Raw genomic sequence first — 22651 nt, forward strand, 5'->3', positions numbered from 1 at the left:
TTGCTATTGTTTACTTATTCTATTTATTTTATTTTATTGTAATTTAACTATATTAATCTGATTTTTTATTTTATATTGTTCTTTTTAATAAGACAAATTTGGAACATTTCAGTTTTAAAGCATTAACATAGTGACAGGGACTACAATACCTTTTTCAGATTTTATTGGACTATAGTGTATTTTCTTCAGACTTTAGGGATGGAAATGTCGGTAATTCAATTTTAGAGAAGTTTTGGAGGCCCATATTTAAAGTTTTACGTGCATGAATACGTATTAATATATATATATATATATATATATATATATATATATATATATATATATATATATATTGCACTTTCTTTTTAATTAATTATTTTTTTTTGTCAAATAATCAGATATGATTGACTTGTGAGTTCATCATATTTCAACATGAAAGGAAAAAAAATCTTTGTATTTAATTTTGATTATTTAAGATTTTTTACTTTAAATTAAAGGAACAGGGGTTTTATTGGGATTAATCCTTAAAAAAAACAAAAACAATTTAGAACCGTCGATTGTGGTTTAGTCTGAGTAAATCAACGGTGAGATATCGTGGTGGCCGAGAGAGTGCCGGTGTTGCGTGACACAGTTGACTCTCTCTTACTTGGTGGCAAAGTATTAAGTGGTAAAGTGGAGTGCATATAACTGCGAATTCCTCTCAACTTTCTCATAGTTTCACGCTCTTTGTGATTCTCATATGTATAACAACACAGCAAGACACCAACATTTTAAGGCTTTTTGTTCTTCTCTTCAATGGCTGCTGAACCAGAGTTTGATAATAAACGAAAGCGCAAAAACAGTGAGTCTGAGATAAAACTGAAGGTTGGTGAGAGAGTAGAGGTAACGTAAACGCCCCATCAATCCCATTTCGTCTAAAATTTTTTATCGTCTGCATCATTGGCTTTTTTTTTAATCTTTTCGGTTTTTAGTATATGGGGTTTTTGTATCTGTTGTGTTTCTTCTCGGCTTTGGTTTGTTTATGCTTTGTTTTATCGTTTCAGTATTGGTTTCTTTTAAGTTTTTGTTTTTGTTGAAGTGTAGGGTCTGGAGTCAAGTGTTTTATGAGTTTTATTTTAGCTACATTGTGTTTCTAAATTGGTTGTTTCGTTATTATTTTCTATCTATGGATAGTTTATGTTCTGTTTGGCATTCATGCATGGCTTGAATTGGGTTTCTCTATTGTTTTCTTAAAGGGATTTTTTTGATTAGTTATTTTATCATGCCGCATAATTTACATTGTTGTTAGTCCAGTTGAAATTTTACTATTGGTACTAAATATATAAGTCTTATTTGAAATAAAAATTTGATTTCGTATTTCTGTAGTTTGGTTTTAACGAAATTTCATTCAGTTTGGTATTTGCTTATTTAACTGGGGTCTCAGTAACTTTTGCTGAATTTGATAGGTGAGGAGTGAAGAAGAAGGGTTTTTGGGTTCCTGGCATTCAGGAGTCGTCACAGTTTGTAGCAAGCTTCTTCGTCATGTCAAATATGATCATCTCCTTACTGATGATGGGTGTGATAATCTTGTAGATTTAGTGCGTGTTTCACCGATTGTTGATGGCACTTGTTGTGCCAGTGCAAATCAATGTCATAAGCGTGGAAACATAAGGCCATTGCCGCCTAAATTTGATTTTCAGGAATGGAGCCTTCCTTATGGACTCTGTGTGGATGTCTACTACCAGGAGGCTTGGTGGGAAGGTGTGATATTTGATCACAATGATGGTTCCCAGGAGAGGAGGGTTTTCTTTCCCGATTTGGGGGATGAAATGACAATTGGAATTGATTCATTAAGGGTTACTCATGATTGGAATGAAGGTAAAGGGACTTGGCATCGTAGGGGTAGCTGGTTGTTTCTTGAGTTAATTGAGGAATCTGAGAAAGATTCATATCTTGCTGTTTCAGTGAAACAACTTTGGTATGATTTACGGGAAAAGAAAGGTTTTAAGAAGATTAAGGACTGGACCTCTTCTGTGAGATCATTGTGGAAAGAGTTGATATCGGAGGTGATTGATGATAATTTGAAAATTCTTTTAGATCACGTTCACAGGATGTTAGGCCATCCATTTTCCTTGGAAAAAGAAACCCAGCCATTATTGGAATTGGCTAGTCCTATAAGTGATGTTACAGTGCATCCTGGAGAACCTGAAAAGTCTCATGCTATTGTGTCTGGTGAGAAGCAAGGGAACAGTCATGGAGTAGATGTGAACTATAGTAGCACACAATCTGTTCAAGAGAAGTTTGATCATGTTCAATTAATGTCTGTTCCAGAGGATTTTGGGCCTAATTTGAATCTTATGAATGGATCAGATGGATGTAGTCATGATAGATTATCTGTACTACCCCAGCCTCTGATGGTGCTACCTTCTAATCCAGATAGAAGTTCAGGTGCTAGTGTGATAAACAATAGCAATGATGAAGCATTTTCTAGCAGCAAGTCCAATAAGAAAACCAGTGATTCTATAAGTTCAAAGTGCAAGACAAATTGGATTTGGCTACCTGCTGTTCCAGATTTAGTTCCTGGAGCTGAGTACTGCCCTACTGTGATTATCGAATATGTACAAACCAATAAAAGAAGTGATAGGGATTCTTTGAAAACAAATCTTAGAAAACATCTCATACATCTTAAATGGAAAATTGAATATATAAGAGATGAAAAAGGAACCCTCAGGTTTCGTTACATCTCTCCTGATGGGAAGTGTTACTATTCTCTTCCTCAGGTATGTTTGGCTTTTGCAGAAACCACCACATTGTACCTGGACAACCAAAAATATTTGCGTACTTCAGCTGGTGATTCACAGTCTTCACCTCCTGAACGACAAGAAGATTATAGGGATATCGATTATTGTCCCAAAACTGTGGATTCTTCCTCTTCCGAAATTCTTGTTGTTGAACCTAAATGTAACCTTCAAGCTGTAGAGGACTGGTATAAGTTTGATAACTGCAACGACAGCTTGAAAAAAAAGGATTTAATATTAAATGCAAGAAGACATCTAGCCTACCAGGGGTGGCAATTTAAATACGAGACAACAAACAAGCGAATTTTGTATCACTATGCACCAGGAGGGAAACGTTATAGTTCACTTCGGATGGCCTGCAAAGCTTATTTAGATGGAGGAATAGGGTTTGAAAGTAGTGCTCCTACTTGCAGAACCACAGACAACATTATTTTCAGTGAGGGAGCTAAGGACCAGTCAACAAATTGGAAATTGCCTTGTGCAGTAAGCAATCCACAGTTTAAGAAAAGTTTGGGTATATCAAATGTTGTCTCCAAAAAATCTGCTGAGTCTTCTTGTATGTCACAGTCACAAAAACGGACAAGGAAAAGGAGAAATAGTTACTTCGAGTCGCTTCAAATACAAGATGGCTTTTGTAGTTCTAGCCTCCGGAAGTTCAAACGGGGAAAGACTTCTAGAGCAATTATCATGTTAGCAGATGACTTGGAAGATGGTTGTCGAACCCCTGCTCTTCAATCAAGAAAAAGGGTGAAGAAACCAACTTTATTGAACCATAATCCACGAACTCTGCTCTCTTGGTTGATTGATAACAACGTCATTCTGCCAAGAGCAAAAGTGACTTACCGCACTAGAAAGACACGGCGTCCAAACGCAGAAGGGCGGATAACTCGTGAGGGTATCAGGTGTAATTGTTGTGGGAAGGTTTATACTCTTGGTAGCTTTGAAGTCCATGCAGGCAGTACTCTTCATAGTCCAGCTAGCAATATCTTCTTGGAAGATAATGAAAGATCATTGTTAGAATGCCAGCTACAAGTTCTAAGGGATGGTAATATAAGACAGTTAACAGGAGAACAGAATCATGAGTTGAAAGGAAGTAATCATGATGGTGAGAACGACTACATATGTTCCATTTGTCACTACGGAGGTGAACTTATATTATGTGATCAATGCCCATCCTCATTCCATAAGCATTGCCTTGGTTTAGAGGTAGCTCATTTGCTTAATTCTATTCATCTTTTATTCCTTTCTGAACTTTTTGCCCTCAGACATAAGATAGATATATTTGGTTCTTCTGTTTGACCTATTCTTTTATGGCTTTCATAGAATATTCCAGATGGTGACTGGTTCTGCCCATCATGTTGCTGTGGAATTTGTCACAGCAGCAAATTCAGAGAAGATGCTGAAAATATTATGGATGAAAATATACTCATATGTCGTCAGTGTGAGCACAAATGTAAGTCACGAATTTTTAAATGTGGATAAGCTTAAAAATTTGAAGCAGTTCTGATGCAAGCTTTATTTTCGTGATTTAGATCACCGTGGTTGTGTACAGAATAAAGTTGCAGCTGACACAGGAATTAATTCTAAAGGAAACTGGTTTTGCAGCAAAAAGTGTGAAGAAGTATTCTACAATTGTCTTTGTTTCAGTTGAATATTTGTGATTGTTTATTGCTTTTATTGTTATTTTCTTACTTCATTGTTTGTACTATAAGTTGTTACTATGGAAAACATGACTTATATTTTTAAGCTTTTTCCAGATATTCTTGGGCTTATGCCAACTTTTAGGAAAACCAATTCCAATAGGCAATGATCTAACTTGGACGTTGGTGAAATGCATGGAATTTGATAATAATGAACTTGATACTTCAAACATTGAGGCGTTGAGCAAGCTCAATATTGCTCTATGCATAATGCATGAGTGTTTTGAGCCTGTTAATGAACCTCACACCAATAGAGATCTTGTTGAAGATGTTATGTTTGGCAGAAGGTGAGTGATATCTTATGTTCATTAAGTACTGTGCCAATTTTTTTTCCTTTTCTTCTTTATTATTGCTCAATATTTTTGTGTTTCCTTTCGAAAGTACTCTGCCAATTATATTTATGTATCATGGCCCTTCTGGAGCAAAAATTATTTAAGTCTTTTGATGGTTTTGAAAACACAACAGAGCCTACAAGGTTGAGTTTCACAAATATGAAGAACTGATTTTTTATTGAAGGCACAAGTGTTGAACATGCAGGTTTTAACTTATGTTTTTTATGAAAAGTTGAGGTGCTGAGCATATGGTTGTTTGGGTTGAAAAAATTGGCTGGTTACTAGGCACTTCTCATTGATCTGTTAGCTTGCGCCACTGTGTTTGAATTATAGTTGATAATTGAATTTATCAGACATTGATTCTTCAATACATCATAGCTGTTGTAGTTGACTCTTTATGCTTTTTTTAACAGAAATAAATAATCATAATGTAAATATTACAGGTCAGAGCTTAACCGTTTGAACTGCCAAGGGTTCTACACAGTTCTTTTGGAGAAAAAAGAAGAGCTGATTACTGTAGCTACTATAAGGTAAGCTTCACAGAGAGTTTAATTTGAAGAGCATAAGCTGTACAGAATTACATGTTTTAATAGGCTTCTTAACCTTTATGCTGTGGTGAAAAATGTTCATTTAAAATTTTATTTTTCTGTTCAAGGGTCTTTGGAGAAAAGGCTGCAGAAGTACCTCTTGTTGGTACTAGGTTCCAGCATCGTCGACTTGGAATGTGTCGTATTTTGATGAATGAGCTAGAAAAGGTAAATTCATCATGCTCCTTGAATGCAGGTTTTATTGTTTTTGTTTATGAAGAGTGCTTTGTTGCTGACATTATTGAAGCCCAACATGAGTTTTGAGTATTTGTTCTCTATCTCAACCTGGGGTTAATGAAGTATTTGAAAGTTCAAACTGGATCCCAATAATTTAGTGATAGTTGTAGAATCCATGTTCATGTGACCCACCAGAACTTTTTATTCATTTCTACTGTATGTTGCCATATTCTTATTTGGAAGTTGGTGCGTGTGATTAATCTGATTTGTTTAATGTTTAATCATTCATAAATGATAAACTGACATGAAAATAGGAGTTAAGAGGTTGATTTTATCAGCCATTCCTGGTGTGCAAATGTTCAGAAATGGAATAGACTTATATACTCATTTTGTGTATTTAAGTAGACATTTTACATTTGTGAAATTCTGACCATTATTTTTTATCCAATTTTCTTCAGAAACTCATGGAATTAGGAGTCCAGAGGTTGATTTTACCCGCCATTCCTAGTGTGCTAAACACGTGGACAACGTCATTTGGTTTTACAAAGATGACAAATTCCGAGAGACTACAATTTGTCGATTACACATTCTTGGGTTTCCAAGATACTGTTATGTGCCAAAAATTTTTATTGAAGAGCCCTTCAGCAGAAGTGAAGCTATCAGGAGGTATGGATGTTTCAGTTGGATTATCTGAAGGGATGTTTTTTGTCACCTTCCAACCTCTAAAATTTTGTCTAACTCGGCAATTTTCAGCATCTCAACCTGAAATTCAAAGTGGTGATAATGTGGATCTTGCTGGGTCCAGTCCTGTTTCTGAAGTTTTTCAAGCAGAACAAATTGATGATAGCGGGATTGTGGAACAAACGCTAGTGGAGTATGTTTCATCTCACTTTTATTAGATAATGGAATATCAGTAAAATAAACAAATAGATAAATTGGCATAAGTGCTTTATACTTAGAAATTCTACGTTAATGATAATTGTGATTTTATTTTTGCAGTTCTGCAGTAGAAAACGGCAATAGTGGTAATTAAGGCTGGAATCATCTTGTCACAGTGGTACTTGTTATGCCTGAGTCCACCCACCACCCTTTGTATTTATGGTATTTTTCTGCTACTAGATTTTGAAATTTTGTTTTTACCTCAGGTGAAAGAGTCGACACATCGAGAATGTGAATCAGAACATACCCACATGAATCTACCGTTTTCAGTTGTGGATGCCAATTTTAAGCAAGAAAGCTGGAATAGAGGTGATGATGTTAGCAGCTATAAGCGGAGGAAGATGGCAGCAAGCTAACATGAATGATAAAATCATTATTGACTGCCACTATGAAAATGATAAAGTGTGAGCCTCATGAACCTATAAGAAAAAAAATATTATTCTGACTAGTTGTTTAGACTGGGGGCAGGACCTCAAAAATTTTGCTTTAAGAGAGTGTTTCCTAATTTTGTGCAGAAATGCATGTTCTGAGTTGAAACGTAGAAGTTGCAGGAGTTTTTTTTTTTTGGTTAATCAAGAGTTTTGCTCTCTTGTAAAAATATTTTCATCTTGTATGCTCCAAGGTTTTAACTCAAAATAGCAAGTGCAGATAACCCTCTAAATGCTTGCTTATATGTTTTATTATATACAAGTAACCAATCCATTTAAAGAACGAGTCCTCTTTGGATTGAGCTTATTGGATAAATGCAGCTGCAACTTTTGCTGCTTATTACTATCACATGCTCTTTTGGCTCCTAACTTAGGAACCGCATTCCCTTTTTATAAATAATCTCACTTAAAAATTGTAGAGGAAAGATGTTATGAAACTGTAGTTGTTTGACAATGTAAAATTACAAACCCGCTTACTAAATCGATTGAAAGAACGCAAATTTCTCCTGGCCTGCATTTGCTGTTCAAGAGTTCCTCTGCAACAGGATTTGGACACCTAACACCCTCGGCAAGTAGCTATATTTGGTGTGATTTAAAACAATAAGCCTAATTAATAAATTTGAGCCAATCACAGAAGGTTGATCACATGAAATAGGTAAACTTCATTTTCCGTACGTCATAATCTCAGCGGGTGAATCTTTTGAATTAAAGTTGAAACAGCCTGTAAATAGTTCTATGATATCACTATCACTTTTTTAAGTAAATTTTTCACAAACAGATTGAATCAAACTTTATATGGGAAGAAAATTTTTATGGCATAATAATTTGATGATCATGATGATGCCTGAAGATTGCACCAAGAAATTCTAAAATAACTTGACTCTAAGGAAAGCAAAGGACAAGCGCTATAAAAAATTGTTCATTCTTTGATTGAAAGGAGGCATTGCAGAAGTGCTTTTCGTTTTGGTCATCCAGCAAGTATTCTTGTCCTTTTTCATTAACAAGATAAAGAGAGAGAGAGAGAGGTAAGAATCAAACACTTTGAGGCGCCCACAAAACAAAACCCACCATTTTTCCAAGTGGGTATTCTAGGTTCACCTTCTTCAACAGCATACAGCTTCAAGATAATTGGCTCTCCAACATTTTGGCCCCATCTTCCAACTGGACTCCCTCTTGTTTGATTGTACAATTATCTACTTTTTTTTGCTGGCTTTCTCAAGCCTCTCAAAATTAATTTATCAAAAACAAAAAATAACGAACTACCGAAATTTGTGGACAGAAGGACTTGCTGACAGACCTTCACAAGTAGAATTAAGGAAGTCCTTCTAGTGTCACATTACACCGCCACCAATCCATTAACTCATGTGAAACCATCTCAGCTACCTTTCACATGCACAGAACAATCCAAAAACCCCACTCCATTATAACAACTTAATGCAAAGAAAACCCCACTTTGTAATATATAAATAGATGCACACACACGCATTATAAAAACGTACAATTCCCTCCTCTCTTCATACTCTTTCTGCTTCTGTTTAGCTTTTGCTTTTCTAATATGGCTCTTCTTCATTCTGAATGTTCTTCTTCTCAGCATCTACTTGCTTCATTTTTCGCAATCTTATGTTTAGTTTTGCTAGTTCAACCTCTGGCAGTTTCATCTGCTGTCTTGATGAGCATGGGAAACCACCATATTTATCGTCGCCATAGAAAGCCAATGCTGCAAGCCAACCAAAGCACTTGTGAATTATTTACAGGAGCTTGGGTTCGTGATGACACGTACCCCATGTATGTATCTTCTCAATGTCCCATTATTGATGAAGAATTCAACTGCCAAATGAACGGTCGTCCCGACTCTGGTTATCTCAAATATAGATGGCAGCCCCTGAATTGTGAGCTCCCAAGGTAAAAAAAACAAAAGAAAAACTATATGTTAACCTCAACACCATATTTAGTTGAAGTCTGAAGTAAATTTGAACATTGTGTGGCAGGTTCAATGGGCTTGAATTTTTGCTGAAAATGAAAGGCAAAACAGTGATGTTTGTTGGTGACTCCCTGGGAAGAAATCAATGGGAGTCGTTGATTTGCATGATATATGCAGCTGCACCAAGAACACAGACACAGATGATGAGAGGAGATCCTCTTTCCACGTTCAAGTTTTTGGTAAGTTATTTTATTTTAGATAACTATTAACTACAAGCATCTTTGACATCAGAAAAAATGTGATTCTTACTATAATTCTCGGCCTTTTTCATGCAAAAGCTTGTTTCATTCTTTAAAACTGCTGAAATCATATGAATTTTCTTTTCGAAAGAATGAAAGCAAAAGTAAGTAAAGCACCCATCTCTCGTGAGGCAAAAAGATATGCGGTCAAGAACTTTTGGTTTCATTGCACTTGAATCTAGTACAGTATTTGTCAGCGTGATTTGAGCCAATTCATGCCAACTGCAATGCATTAATCTTATTGTAAAGTCAACAACACAATTGTAATTTTCTTCCTTTTTGTATTCTTTTCATGGGAGTATTGTCATAACGGCGGATATTATATTATTAGTTATTATGGAACTCAAACGACCCTCTTGTTTGTAATAGTTTATCATGATTAATTATGCAGGATTATGGTTTATCTGTATCATTTTACAGAGCTCCATATTTGGTAGATGTGGATACGGTAGAAGGGAAGAGGGTTTTGAAGTTAGAGGACATTAATGGGAACGGCAATGCCTGGCGTGCTGCAGATGTGCTATCTTTCAACACTGGTCACTGGTGGAGCCACAAGGGGTCTCTTCAAGGGTGCATATTTTGACTTTGCTAATATAATTATTCATATAAACTTACAAATGTTTGGATAATTCCAATAAATATAACATAGTTTAATCTGTTCAAGTGAAAGATTTATGGTGAAATATGCAGATGGGATTACATGGAATCAAGAGGTACATTTTACCAAGACATGAATAGATTAGTTGCTATGGAGAAAGCACTGAGAACATGGGCCAATTGGGTTGACACCAATGTTGACAGAACCAAAACAAGAGTATTTTTCCAGTCAATTTCTCCTACACATTACGAGTAAGGACTTTGACTCTCTCTCTCTCTCTAATGCAATTGTGTGCAGTGATAGTCCAGGCTTAATTATTGTTTTTTGCTTGCTAAAATGATAGCACAAAGCACTAAATATTCGGTCCAGTCTGAGCTGCGTGTATTAAGGGAGGCCAGTTGTGGCCGCCCCCAGGCTGGTCCAAATTTATTTTTAAAAAATGTGTTGCCTAGACCTCAAATTTGCTAGTTGCAAGGCCTCCTTTAATGCCATCAAAACACAAAAATGAATCAAATCCTTTCTGCAAGCAATCAACAGATCCCAGATATAACAAACAGAACTCCATTTTGTGAATCCATAAATTATTTTGAGTTTGAATTAATAGATTCAAAGTCATATATCTTTGAGCATGGACCATACATACACATAGGATATTCATGGAAACATACATACTTTGTCACTCACATTTATAACATTTCTGATTTAATAACTTGATCTATTATTAAAATATTGTTTATTTTGGACACCATTTTTTTCATAATTTTTCGTTTGGTTTTTGTAACTCAAATACGTCTTGACAACTTAAAAAGCTCATAGTCTATTTAACAATTTGTGTTTTGTCAATATAATATTTGTCTAAACCTTATAACACTCAACGTCTTCATTATAGTTATTAAACTTTAAGTGTTATAAATGGTATTAGAGTCATTTCATATGTTCTTGATAAGAATGTTGACTCCTATAAAAAAAGTAAATATGATACTCTTAAATAAACTTCATATTAATAAAACATACAAAAAAAAAAAAAACTTTTGTAATTTCTTTAAATTATCCATTCATATTTTAAAAGAATAAATTTAAAAATAAAATTATAATAAATTATATATTTAAAATAAATAATATTTTGATAGAAGAACCTCACAATATTAATAGTCAAGAAAAGGAAATTACAGCCATGCCTGTTTATTTGCCCATGTCTGAATTAAAATATTAGTAGTTATGTGACCAGATAACACTGGTTATGTTGACTTGAATGGACAAGTCTGCACTTTCTTGTGGTTGCCGACACCTGTACTAGAGAGACATTATTGTTTGTACAGTAATGTGGGTAATGTTGGTAAATGACATTGACAGTCCAAGTGAATGGAATGCCGGAGCAACTTCAACCACAACAAAGAATTGCTATGGGGAAACAGCACCCATGAGTGGAACAGCATACCCTGGTGCATATCCTGATCAAATGAGAGTGGTGGAGGCAGTGATGAAGCAGATGAGCTATCCCACATATTTTTTAGACATAACAATGCTATCAGAGCTAAGGAAAGATGGACACCCTTCAATTTATAGTGGTGATTTGAACCCTGGGCAAAAAGCTAACCCTGAAAAGTCTGCTGATTGTAGCCATTGGTGCCTTCCAGGATTGCCTGATACTTGGAACCAACTATTTTCTGCAGCTTTGTTCAACTAAGTATGTTTAAGGACGGTGTGCTTTCTTCTAATTAATTTATTTTACCGGTTAAGATGATGCATAACAGCACCTGTACTTTTAGTTAACTAAGATTATCAGACGTAGCATACTGTAGTTTCTGAATTGCCAGCCTCTACTAATTGTCTATTGTAAAATATGCATATTATTTGTGAAAGGAAATAAGATTTTCACATCATAGTTGCAAATTTCAGTACTATCAAGTTCATAGAGTTCAATTCATTTTTGCGCAAGTACAACATATTGATAACAGACTTCAAAACAAGAAGAAGAAGGTGATGATGGCACATATTTAAACAACCACATGGAACATTTTCCAACTTGTACACAGTGCCTAAGCAAGTATCAGAATGCAAAAGGATATTTAAAAGATCCATTGAAGTCATAAGTTTCACCCACTTTATCGTTCTCTAACAGGCGCTAGCCAGAGATTGCAAGTTCTGGGGTGCTAACTTCCATCATCCGTGGCATGTCATCAACAATCTTCGATGGCAGCTTCATTGCAGCAGCGGGAGCTGCCTGGTGGCTATAGGCTGAAAGATGGACTCCCAGGGCAGCCCTACCAGAAGGATCAAGATTGTTTGCCCAGGCAGCATCCCACTCTATAGCTTTGGCAGTGCTACAGGCAACGCTAGGCCCTCCAGGGACGGTTAGCCTAGCCGAATTCTGTCGAAGGAGATAATAAAAAAAAAAAATGATATAATTAGTTCATGCTAACAAGATCACCAAAAATAAGTAAACATTTTTCTAATTTCAACTAGATCACCTGTGGGAAGAACCTCTCAAAGATCATTCTATAATAGTAGGCTTCTTTTGTAGAAGGAGTGTTGTGCGGGAAGATATGCTGGGCATTTTGCATCATCTTATCAGTCACCTACAATTATTCAATTGTGAACAAGTCATGAATCATACTAATTTAATTTCTTCTTGATCAGCTATCAGACTTAAATGTTAATGGACCAAAAATACAGAAGGGTAAATGTACATGTTGCTCAGCATGGGCTTTGAGGCTATCAATCCAACTATAGCCAACACCATCACTAAATTGTTCCTTCTGCCTGTATAGAATATGCTGCAGGAAATGAAGAACAGAACATGTTAAATCAAACAATCAGTCTTATTTATGGATGAAATTGCAGCAAATCATTTGATTCTGCTTTACCTTAGGCAGATAGGGACGCTCTTCATCATCAAAGGCCCTCCTGAGAACCCACTTCTCAATACGACCTTCTTCTGGTTTGATCTGAAATTGATTAAAAACACAGTTATGAGATCATTATATGAATAAAGAAAAACCAAGAGAATATACAACTTATTTCGCACCATCTTCCACTCAGGATCTATAGCCATTGCCACATTGATAAAATCTTTATCGAGGAAGGGTACCCGAACTTCCAGGCCCCATGCAGATGTTGCTTTGTTGGCTCTCAAGCAATCATACTGGTAGAGGGCCTTTATCTACATGTATCAGAATAGAGCCATTAGTTTCCTTCACATCTCATAATCAGAACCCTGTACATATTGGACAATATGCCATGTGGCATCTAGCTACTACCTTGCGACATGTTTCACGGTGGAACTCCTCCTTGTTAGGTGCCTTGTGGAAGTACAAATAGCCACCGAAAACCTCATCAGAACCCTCACCAGATAACACCATCTTCACTCCAAGTGACTTAATCTTACGTGCCATGAGAAACATAGGGGTGCTTGCCCTGATAGTCGTCACGTCATATGTCTCAATATGGTAAATAACATCTTCAATTGCATCAATTCCATCCTTCCATGGCAAAGACGTGTAGTTTACAGTTTCAGTTGATCATGAAAGTAAGGGCTATTGCAATGTGTAATAAAAGAATATTTTTTTCTTAATACCTGAACAGTAAAGCGAAATTCATGATGAACAGTACCCAAGTAGTGTGCAACTTCTCTTGCAGACTTCAAATCTGGAGAGCCCTGTCAATCGACAGAAAGATCAACTTTAAGCCTAAACAAATAAACTGCTCTGAAGTAATGGTGTCATTATAAGAATTTGCAACCAACCTCTAGGCCAACACAAAAGGAATGAAGTTGTGTTCCCCATTGCTTAGCAACTTTTGTGCCGGCTAAGTAGCGTGCTGTGACAGAAGCAACCAACGATGAATCAAGCCCCCCAGATAACAGGACTCCAAAAGGTACATCAGTCATTAGCCTTTTGGTAACGGCCTGCACATAGAACATTCAACTTAGACTTGAATTAAGAAGGCCCAAAGAAAACATTTGATTCCACTTTGGAATGCAATTTATGAATCTCACATTCTCAAATGCTCGTCGTAGAGCAAGTGGATCATATGCCGTCGAAGGAACGACCTCATAGAACCAAGGAGGATTATACCATTGCTTAAACCCTCCAGATTTGCTTGAGTACAAGTGACCCGGAGGAAAAGTCTCAAAATGTTCACAGTCATCATTCAGACCCTTGAGTTCTGATGATATCCAAACTGAGCCTAGATAGACAAGGAACACAAAGAAATCTATTTAAAAAAACTGTAATTATGTAATATATATAAATATATACAAAAAAAAGAAAAAACAGAAATGTGCTTAGAGGAGAGATCCCAGAAGACATGTTACCATCTAGACCCCAGCCAATGTACAGGGAAGTGATTCCAATAGCATCGCGACCAACAATGAAGCTATTATCACGAGTATCCAACAGCACAAATGAAAACATTCCGTCCAACATGTCCACAAAGTTTTCTTCATACTCCTCATACTATAATAAACAAAATTCATAAATCAAACATAGATTGAAGAAACTGATTCAAATTTTATGTTAAGGTGACCCACCAGATGAGCAATAACATCACAGTCACTGCCAGTATGGAACTTGTGATTTTTCAAAAGCTTCCTCAGTTGTTCATGGTTGTAAATTTCTCCGTTAACCTGGTTTAAATTTTAACACATGAATCATACATAATTAACTTAAATCAAACTGGGATTACTGTAAAACCGTAATAATGTCAAAGTATGGCCTACCGTGACAACAATCTTCTTGTCTTCATTATAAAGAGGCTGATCACCGGAAGCAGGATCAATAATGGCTAGGCGTTGATGAGCCAAATAAAAGTCACCGTGCTGGTAAAGACCACTCCAGTCAGGACCACGATGCTTCAATCTATTATACAGTCATATGAATATTAGTTTCCATGTTGAGCAAAATATACAACTGCACGTCACATGGGCCTCATAATGAAAAATATATAGATTATAAAAAGTGATGTTAACTATATTTTTTGCTCATCCACTTTATATATTCAATAAAATATAATGCTTTTTAAGCCGGGTACTGACATCTGGCTCAGGAATAACGTAGCTTAGGTCCCATTTTCATCTTTAATTAAACTATAAACTAGCTCAGCTGTCCAACTGAAAAACATAAAGTTGCAGAAAGGAAGAACCTAAACTCTAAAAAAGAGTTTGAAAATGTAGTGAAAAAAAGGGAGAAAACTGCCTGCGAGAGAGCTCAAGCACGCGAACCCTTTTGGCCTGAGAGTTATCGCGCAACCAAGCACAGCAAGTATTCCACACATTTTGAACTTGACAATAATCAAACAGAAACAAAAACAATATAATGCAAATAAGAAGAACGAAGATTTGCCAGAAAAAAAGGAAGTGTTTTCAACACTGAGCAGAGATGAACAAGTATTCAGTAGGTTAAGACAAACAACTATCGCCACGTATTTATAGCCAAATTTGAAGGGCAAGTGGACCCTATGCCCCACAAAAAACGACGTCGGTGCGTCACATTAACTAGTCACTGATTACCGTTCACCGGCTGTTCCCTGGATTTTTGGGGGGGTGGGGGTGGGGGAGGGGGGGCATGGCCTATTTTATGCTGACACGTGTTAGAGTATGGTTTGATGGTGTTGTTGACGCTTACTCCTTTCTCTCTGCCTTGATGAAATGGAAACTTTTCTCTTAATTTGAAGGTGAAGTTTATCCACAAAGTGCTGAGTCAGCACTGAGGTTTTTGCATTCTTAGTTTAGAAAAGTCAAAACTGTCGTACTGGAATGTCAAATCAGACACGTGTCACTACTAGGAGCGCAAAGCTCAACCGATGCTTATTTAGATAATTCCAGATTATTTAGAATTAATTATTAAAAGATTGAAAATAACTCATTTACTAATTCTGATATATTATTATTTAAAAGTTTATTTTTTATTAAAATTTTTTATTATAGATTAAAATAAAATTATTATTTTATCATTAAATCCTAAAATTCTAAAAATTTATATTATTTTCTCCACTTAATTTAGAAAACTTTTAATTTCTCTTTATGATTAAACTTTAAAAAATTTACTTTCTTCTCTCATCCCCTATTTCTAGGGTTTTATCTGTGGTGGCCATCGATTGATCTTCTTTGATAAGAGATGAAGGACATCTATCGATTTTCTCATAGGATTATCCATCGATCTTCTTCGATAAAGAATGACAACGTCAGACAAAGCATCCAGATCTAGACAATAAAATATTATCATTTATCATCCAGACGATAAAGGATAATACTTCATGATCTAGATTTAGACGATATTTTGTTTATTAATTTACTTGATGTAATAATTATAAGTTTGATCATTATATTTCAAGTTTATTCATATAATAAATATGAACAGAGCGCTTAATTATAAAAAAGAAAAAAAGAAAACATTATCAAGTAATCAAGTATGCATGCATGTTTGCATGGACCTAACTCAACCAATAATTCATCAGGAAGAAAATAAAAAAAAATACGGCACCATACAGATTCTGGAAGAATGAAAATATTTTATGTGTTGAGTCTTGATTCATTGAATACTGCAAAATATTTCAGAAGAATGACAAAGAAACAGTGAATAGGTAAAGGGTTTCTAAATTGCGCCAGCTTATATATGTAGATTTTGATATATTGGGAAGATTCTTTCTCGATTGCGAAGTAATTAAATAGAATTGCTGAACCAGCCCCCCTCACTGCCATATTTTGGTATTCGCGGCTTTAATTTTTCACTTACAAAGCAACAGAAGGTTTTCAGACCCGTGAATATTAAATAGTATTTGGATAGTCTCTTCAGTATGTGTATTTTTGTAGTATGTGGCAAGAAACAAGTTCAAGAGTATCAACTTTTTAATGCAAAAATAGGCCCAAGGTCTATTTCCCACCAAGTTTTAACCCACTCTTAAAAGCACATATATGATAATTTAAAAACACAAACACTTATCTATGGATTAACTGTTGTTAAAATTTTTTGAGAGTAAAGTTATCATTTTATCAATAATATTATAAAAATATTAAATTCATTATATTTTTTTCCTACACTTTAAAAACTAACAATTTCATTTGTGCCTAAACTTTTCTAATTTTGAAAAGTAACATCCCCCTTCCCAAAGTTAAGGTTTATTTTCTTCCTCTCTCCGAACATCATTGATTCATCTAAATTAATGACTCTTCATCGATTTCAAAATAATCGCATTGGAGAATAAGGAGATGAGAAGGTTGAAAGCTTCGTCGCCGATGGCCAAAGAAAGAAAGAAAATAAACCCTAGGTTTGGGGGGGTGGAATATTGCTTTTCCAATGTTGAGAACGGGGGTGAAGTATTAGCTTATAAAACCTGGGGATAAATGATATAAATTTTTATGGTTTAAAGGTAAAATAACGATATTACTCTTACTTTAACTAAAATTTTTAATAGCAATTAGCTCATAAATAAGTGTTTGAGTTTTTGAACTGTCGCGAGTATAATTTTAAGATTGAATTAAAACTTGAGTGGAAAATTCTTTGGCCTACATAAATATTAAATAATTTAGGAGCCATTGGATGGTAAATATACGCCTTGGAGATTCTTTAGTAGTAATATACTAGATCGAATCTTTCTTTGTGTTTCATGAGTTTGAGATAATTATTTATACTTATCAATTTATAAAAATGTTTATAATAAAATATTACACAAACTAAAGACAACCTATAATAATAAAGTTTTAGCAATAGTCCTTATAACATAAAATATTTAAATTTAAATCTCTAAGTCAAAGATATCATTTTGACTTAGAGTTTCTCCCCATCATAGTAATTGAATTGTGTATCATATCATATATCGAAAATCTAATTTTTCATATCGTATATCAAGTATCATAAGATACGGCTTTTAAAAAATAAATTAATGAAAAATTTAATTATCATATTATCATCTTGAAAAATATTCAAACATTCTTAAAAATTAAAAAAATTTCACATATATCTTTATTGTATCATCATTTATCTAAGAAGATATATAAATCTATATTAATTATATATATTATATCATAAAATATATATTATATCGTATGATATATTTATCATATCATATTAATTCAATCCACATCAACATATACCAAACTCAATCATGCATTGAAAGATTTAAAAAGAAAAGAAAAAGCAAGCTTTGCTTTGAATTTAAACCCTAAAGTCGTAATCATAAGGCTTTTTCTTGCACGATGATGGATGATAATGTGTGATTGTAAAATTCTTTCATTGACGAAGATATATAATTATAATAATACACATTTTAGCCATGGCAATATTCAAATGAAAATCTGATTTCAATGAGCTAGAATTTAATTCAATATAATACACGTTGTCCGTAACCTTCAACACATTCAAGGAAAATGACTGTTGGGAAATAATTTAGAGAAAAAAATTATTTTCTTGCTGGCTTACAATGAATGCGTATGCATAATAATGGAGCTTACAGCCGACTAAATTTGCATGTCCTAAGACATTAGGTGGGTGACATGCAGATCCCAGTTCATTGGATAACAAAAACAATGCAATAAAATTACACCAACACGTGATGCATGTTTGTTGCAGGTTGATCAACCATACAAGTTAAGTTTCCAACCTAGCACATGTGAGTCGGTTATACGCTTACTCTTTGTTATTAGAGCTGAGAAATATGGTGATAGTTTTAATGTTAAATAACATAAATTTAAAAAAAAAAAAAAATCATATTTTAAAAATTAAATATTAAAATTGAAAAATTCATGACCATAAAAACCCTAAATAGATGTCATAACTTGGAATTCTGACACCTGCATACTGTTTTAGTCATTGATTAGTTCAGAAATGACGCTTCACCTTGCGATAGCATGTGTATGATTGGATTGGAGTAATGAACGGAAACATGGCACGTGTCGAATACAATGGAGGTCTCAGAAAGCCATACACTTATTGAGGACGTGAACACTACGGGCAAACAAATTAAAGCTGCAGAGGCAAAAACATCAAACAACTACGGATAAGAACTACTGGTTGCAGGACAAGTTCTGTCCGATCCATCTGCCAGATATTATAAATCAAAAACAATGGAGATAATCAATATCTCTCAATCATCCATCTCTTTAAAACCTATGGTTATAACCTAACGCTTATCTTTGTCTTCTTTCTTTTTCGAATGCTTATCTTCTTTTTGACCTTTTTTTAAATTTTGTTTATCACTTCCCTCATTCTGATCATCCAGATTATTTTTTGGACCACTTCCATCGATTCTATTGGACCTCATTTAGTATGGGATTTTTAATTACTTAGACTTTAGCCATAATAAAAAAACCTTATAAAAAGAAAGTAATTTATTCACAAGAAAGTATAGGTTGAAGTTTCTTTTGATGATATATTAAAATTAAATTCTTAATTTTTCTGATTATGAGATTGATTATTGAACTTGACGTTTATTTTAGTTAATGCGATTGGTTGTAAACAGGGATGCAAGTATATACCAAAACCAATCAAACAAGTTTGGAGTGTATAACTTACTTGCAACTTTTGTGTTGTCAACAAATTGGGCAACACATTAATTCCTTTTAAAAAAATATTATCTTAAGTAATGTATGACATCGGAGGTGACAAATTACTTAATTAAAACGCCACAAAATTAAATATGTGGCGTATGAAATCGTTCTTTGAAATTGACTATATTTTTCTTTACGTAGGAATTGATTGATAATAAAGCACTTTAAAAATCCAGCTTCTTTTTTTTTTTTTTTTTTTGTCTTCCTTTGGTGGGTATGTATGACTAAATTTGTAGCTTTTCCTTGGTAAATCATAATTAATCGAGCTAGTTTCTGATTTCTCTTTCCAAATGTGTCAAATCTTCATTTATATGATCTTATCCTTAATAACAATTCATTTTATTATTCGGTTGGTGGAAGCGTGCAGGGTAGCAATAAATCAACACGAATATCACATTATATAATAGTTTTTTTGTTCAAAAGATAAGATTGCCACATGAGGATTACTTGGGTAAATGTCTAAATTTCCGGGCTGAGAATATTGAATTATTGTCCTTGATTGAACACGATGATCAGACTTTGTCTTCCGGTTAAGATTTATTATTTAGAAGGTCAGTTTAATTACCTTAATGTGTCTATTAGGTGAATAAGTGATTAGTGTATTATTAAAACTTGATTAACATATGTGTTAATTGGGAATGTTTAATTATTTGTGTTACGTCAAAGAGGCTTCAAAATCTTGTGTTCTATTTGTATGGGTCTATTATCACACCTTTTAACTACCGAGATCGAAGATGAGGCAAAGGTGTGAGAGATTGGTGCTAAGACAGACTATATACAATATAGAATAGGAGTTATGCAGATTATTTGTGCTAATTGATCAAACATACTTACACATCGAGTGACTTGATAGTGGTGCATACAGGGTTGATAGATCAATGTCTTATCTACCTAAAACAAGCTTAGTTGGCTCACAGAAATGGCTAACAGAGATACAACATGCAAAAGACGTAGACTGGTTGCTAGACAAGAACCTTGGGTGTGCTTGCATGAGAGTAGTTGAGCGTATGGTGCGTTGGCACTCTATGGAGTAGTGGGGCGATTCTTCTTTGTCTTAAATGGTGCAATTATTTGGACAAGACCTTACAAAAATGATAGGGGCAGTTGGGGTGCAATTGCCATGTTCAAATATAAATAGGAGCATGTGTCCTCATTCATATAATGAGTATGAGATAGTCTTTTACTTGTAATATTATCATTTGTAATCACTTTGAGAAAGATTAATAAATGTTGGGAGAGTTACCCGTATATATTGTGTCATTTATATTTACTTGATGTTCATTTGTTGCTTAATGTATGCATACTAGTTTCTCCATTGTTGGACTGTCAAATTAAATTAGCACCATTTTGATCCTAACGTGTAGAAGCATTGTTTAACCAACTTTGGGAGGGACTTGACTATGTCATAGGATGCCAATTGGAAGCAAAGACAAGATTGACACATTGGCCCTGTGACACCTACCATGGTGGGTAATTTAACCTAAATTATTAGTGAGCAAGTCAAGCTCCTCAAAATTCAATTAATGTTTTGTGAATATATTGAAAATAACAAGAAAAAATTGTAAATTCAAAGTAGTATATTTGAAAAATTAAAATAAAATTACAAGTTTGAAAACGTAATAAAATTTTATTGAAGAGAGATTGTATTGATGGGATGAACATTTAAAAGAGAAGATGATTTGAGCGAAAGAAAAAAAGAAGCCTTCTTCACTTATTTCATGAAATAAACATGCCCTTGACTTGATTGTCTGCTGAAACTAGTATCCTTAAGCCAAGGAATTACATCACATTCATTGGCTCATTTGCGAAGCTGTTTCTTTATGACCCACCAAAGACCCACTAATTTTAAATCCTTAAATGGACCGAAACCAAATTGGGCTTCAACTCTTGTATGAAAGAACTTGCCCTCAATGCCCAAAATATAAAAGGCTCAAAATAGAAGAACTCGAGAGTACTCTTGTACTTTCGCTAGCGCGAAAATTTGGTAAGCACAATTGCATGAAATCTTAGCCGTTCGTCTGAATGAGCTGCATATAATCCGTCCGATCCTCCACTTCCCCTCTATAAGAAAAAACCCAAGTCTCTTCTCCTCAGCGGTTAGGGTTTTGCAGCGCTCTCTCTGCAGTCTCGTCTAGGTTTTAAGTGGGTTTTGTTCTCTATACTTTTTGTTTGGGATCGTTATTATGCAAAGTCCTACTGGGAAGATTGCAAGTCTTCAATTTGTTTTCTTCTATTTTTCTGGGTTTCTTACCTGAGATGTTTGTGCTTCACTATCTGGTCAGTGTGGATACATTCAATTCCCATATGACTCGTTCCCTTGAAGCAATATTAATCGTGTTGTTTTTGTATTATACATCTCTCCCATAACTTATTTAACCCTTTGTATTGGGAGGACACTTGAGCAACTATATTACTTTCTCTAACGTTCACTTTTGGGAGCAATTGAGCAACGGTGATGAGTCTACAGACCTGTAATGATTGCGGATATGATCGCAACTCATTTCGAACATCTAAGGGACTGAGTTACTTGTTATCACTCCCCTTTTAATCTTTTTTTTTTGTTATATTGTTTTTTTTTATTGGCTTATGTTATGTTATTTGGGTACTTGTGTAGATGTTTCAAGGCTTCAAGTTTTAATTTGTATAATGATATTGCATACTCTCTGTGAGGCAATATCTGCAATGGAGCCTAACAATCTGTTCTCCTCGCTATCCAGGGCAGCTTTTGTGTTGCACTTGGACGTCGGAGAACTACATTTTTCTCTAAATTTTAAACATCTGACAAAATAATTAAGGCTAATTACTATTTCCCACCCAACTCAGATACGGCAATTAGGATCATTTGCCTACTTGTGCAGTCTTGGAAAACAGATCTCTATTCAAAACACTGGCCGCAACAAACCATAATCAGCTGAAAGATGACTCAACACATACACTCACCACCTGTATGGTGAAATTCCTTATAGAGATCTCCACTTGTTTATGTCGGTTTTTGGTGTTTTTGGGTGCTGCACTTGGTGATTTTTACTCAGTTGTTGGATGTATTTAGTGATGCCAATTAATTGTTCTATGATTTGGATGGTAGGAGAGGAAATGACGATACGAGAGATTCCTTAATTTTTGGATGTGTTCAAAATAGTAAGTATGAGGAGGCTTTTACGTTTACATAGCAAACATTTCAATGGGCTGACCTGGTCCATGCCTTTTGGGCATAGTCTGTTATTGTAATGGGCCACTATTAAATTGGGCTCACGAGTTTTTTGGGCACGGTCTATTGTTTAATGGGCCATGAAATTGGGCTCACGGATTAGTCCAATTTGAAATGATATTGCTCATTATAATTGAATAAATTATTAATTATTTATTAATA

At 34.7% G+C, this 22651-nt stretch overlaps 3 protein-coding genes and 2 non-coding genes across 5 annotated transcripts; 4 read left to right on the plus strand and 1 right to left on the minus strand.

Annotated features, from left to right (window-relative positions):
• Nucleotides 1-774: 774 nt before the first annotated feature.
• Nucleotides 775-6996, plus strand: LOC123208625. The gene is made up of 11 exons (XM_044626155.1): nt 775-861; nt 1425-3962; nt 4080-4209; nt 4289-4377; nt 4514-4743; nt 5232-5318; nt 5444-5543; nt 6011-6218; nt 6306-6426; nt 6552-6609; nt 6698-6996. Exons 1-10 carry the CDS (start codon nt 775-777, stop codon nt 6583-6585), a joined length of 3624 nt encoding a protein of 1207 aa, XP_044482090.1. The 3' UTR covers nt 6586-6609; nt 6698-6996.
• Nucleotides 6997-8375: 1379 nt separating this feature from the next.
• Nucleotides 8376-11635, plus strand: LOC123209827 (protein PMR5-like). The gene is made up of 5 exons (XM_044627988.1): nt 8376-8821; nt 8908-9079; nt 9531-9709; nt 9830-9988; nt 11091-11635. The coding sequence occupies exons 1-5, from the start codon at nt 8475-8477 to the stop codon at nt 11422-11424; spliced, it is 1191 nt and encodes a 396-aa protein (XP_044483923.1). The 5' UTR covers nt 8376-8474; the 3' UTR covers nt 11425-11635.
• A 1-nt stretch (nt 11636) lies between these two features.
• On the minus strand, nt 11637-15137 carry LOC123209826 (asparagine synthetase [glutamine-hydrolyzing] 1-like). Its single transcript, XM_044627987.1, is given in 14 exon segments — nt 11637-12108; nt 12209-12316; nt 12428-12514; nt 12605-12685; nt 12766-12900; nt 12998-13219; nt 13315-13395; nt 13483-13644; nt 13735-13925; nt 14053-14194; nt 14269-14364; nt 14458-14596; nt 14933-14981; nt 14984-15137. Coding segments are annotated over 14 exon segments (1767 nt in total). The 5' UTR covers nt 15012-15137; the 3' UTR covers nt 11637-11862.
• A 6589-nt stretch (nt 15138-21726) lies between these two features.
• On the plus strand, nt 21727-21809 carry LOC123209835. The gene has a single exon (XR_006501143.1). It is a non-coding gene; the product is annotated as a small nucleolar RNA SNORD25 (small nucleolar RNA).
• Nucleotides 21810-21902: 93 nt separating this feature from the next.
• On the plus strand, nt 21903-22040 carry LOC123209864. Its single transcript, XR_006501170.1, has one exon. It is a non-coding gene; the product is annotated as a small nucleolar RNA snoR136 (small nucleolar RNA).
• The last annotated feature ends 611 nt before the right edge of the window (nt 22041-22651 follow it).

The sequence above is a fragment of the Mangifera indica genome, chromosome 2 (assembly GCF_011075055.1).
Source record: "Mangifera indica cultivar Alphonso chromosome 2, CATAS_Mindica_2.1, whole genome shotgun sequence".
Taxonomy (NCBI): domain Eukaryota; kingdom Viridiplantae; phylum Streptophyta; class Magnoliopsida; order Sapindales; family Anacardiaceae; genus Mangifera; species Mangifera indica.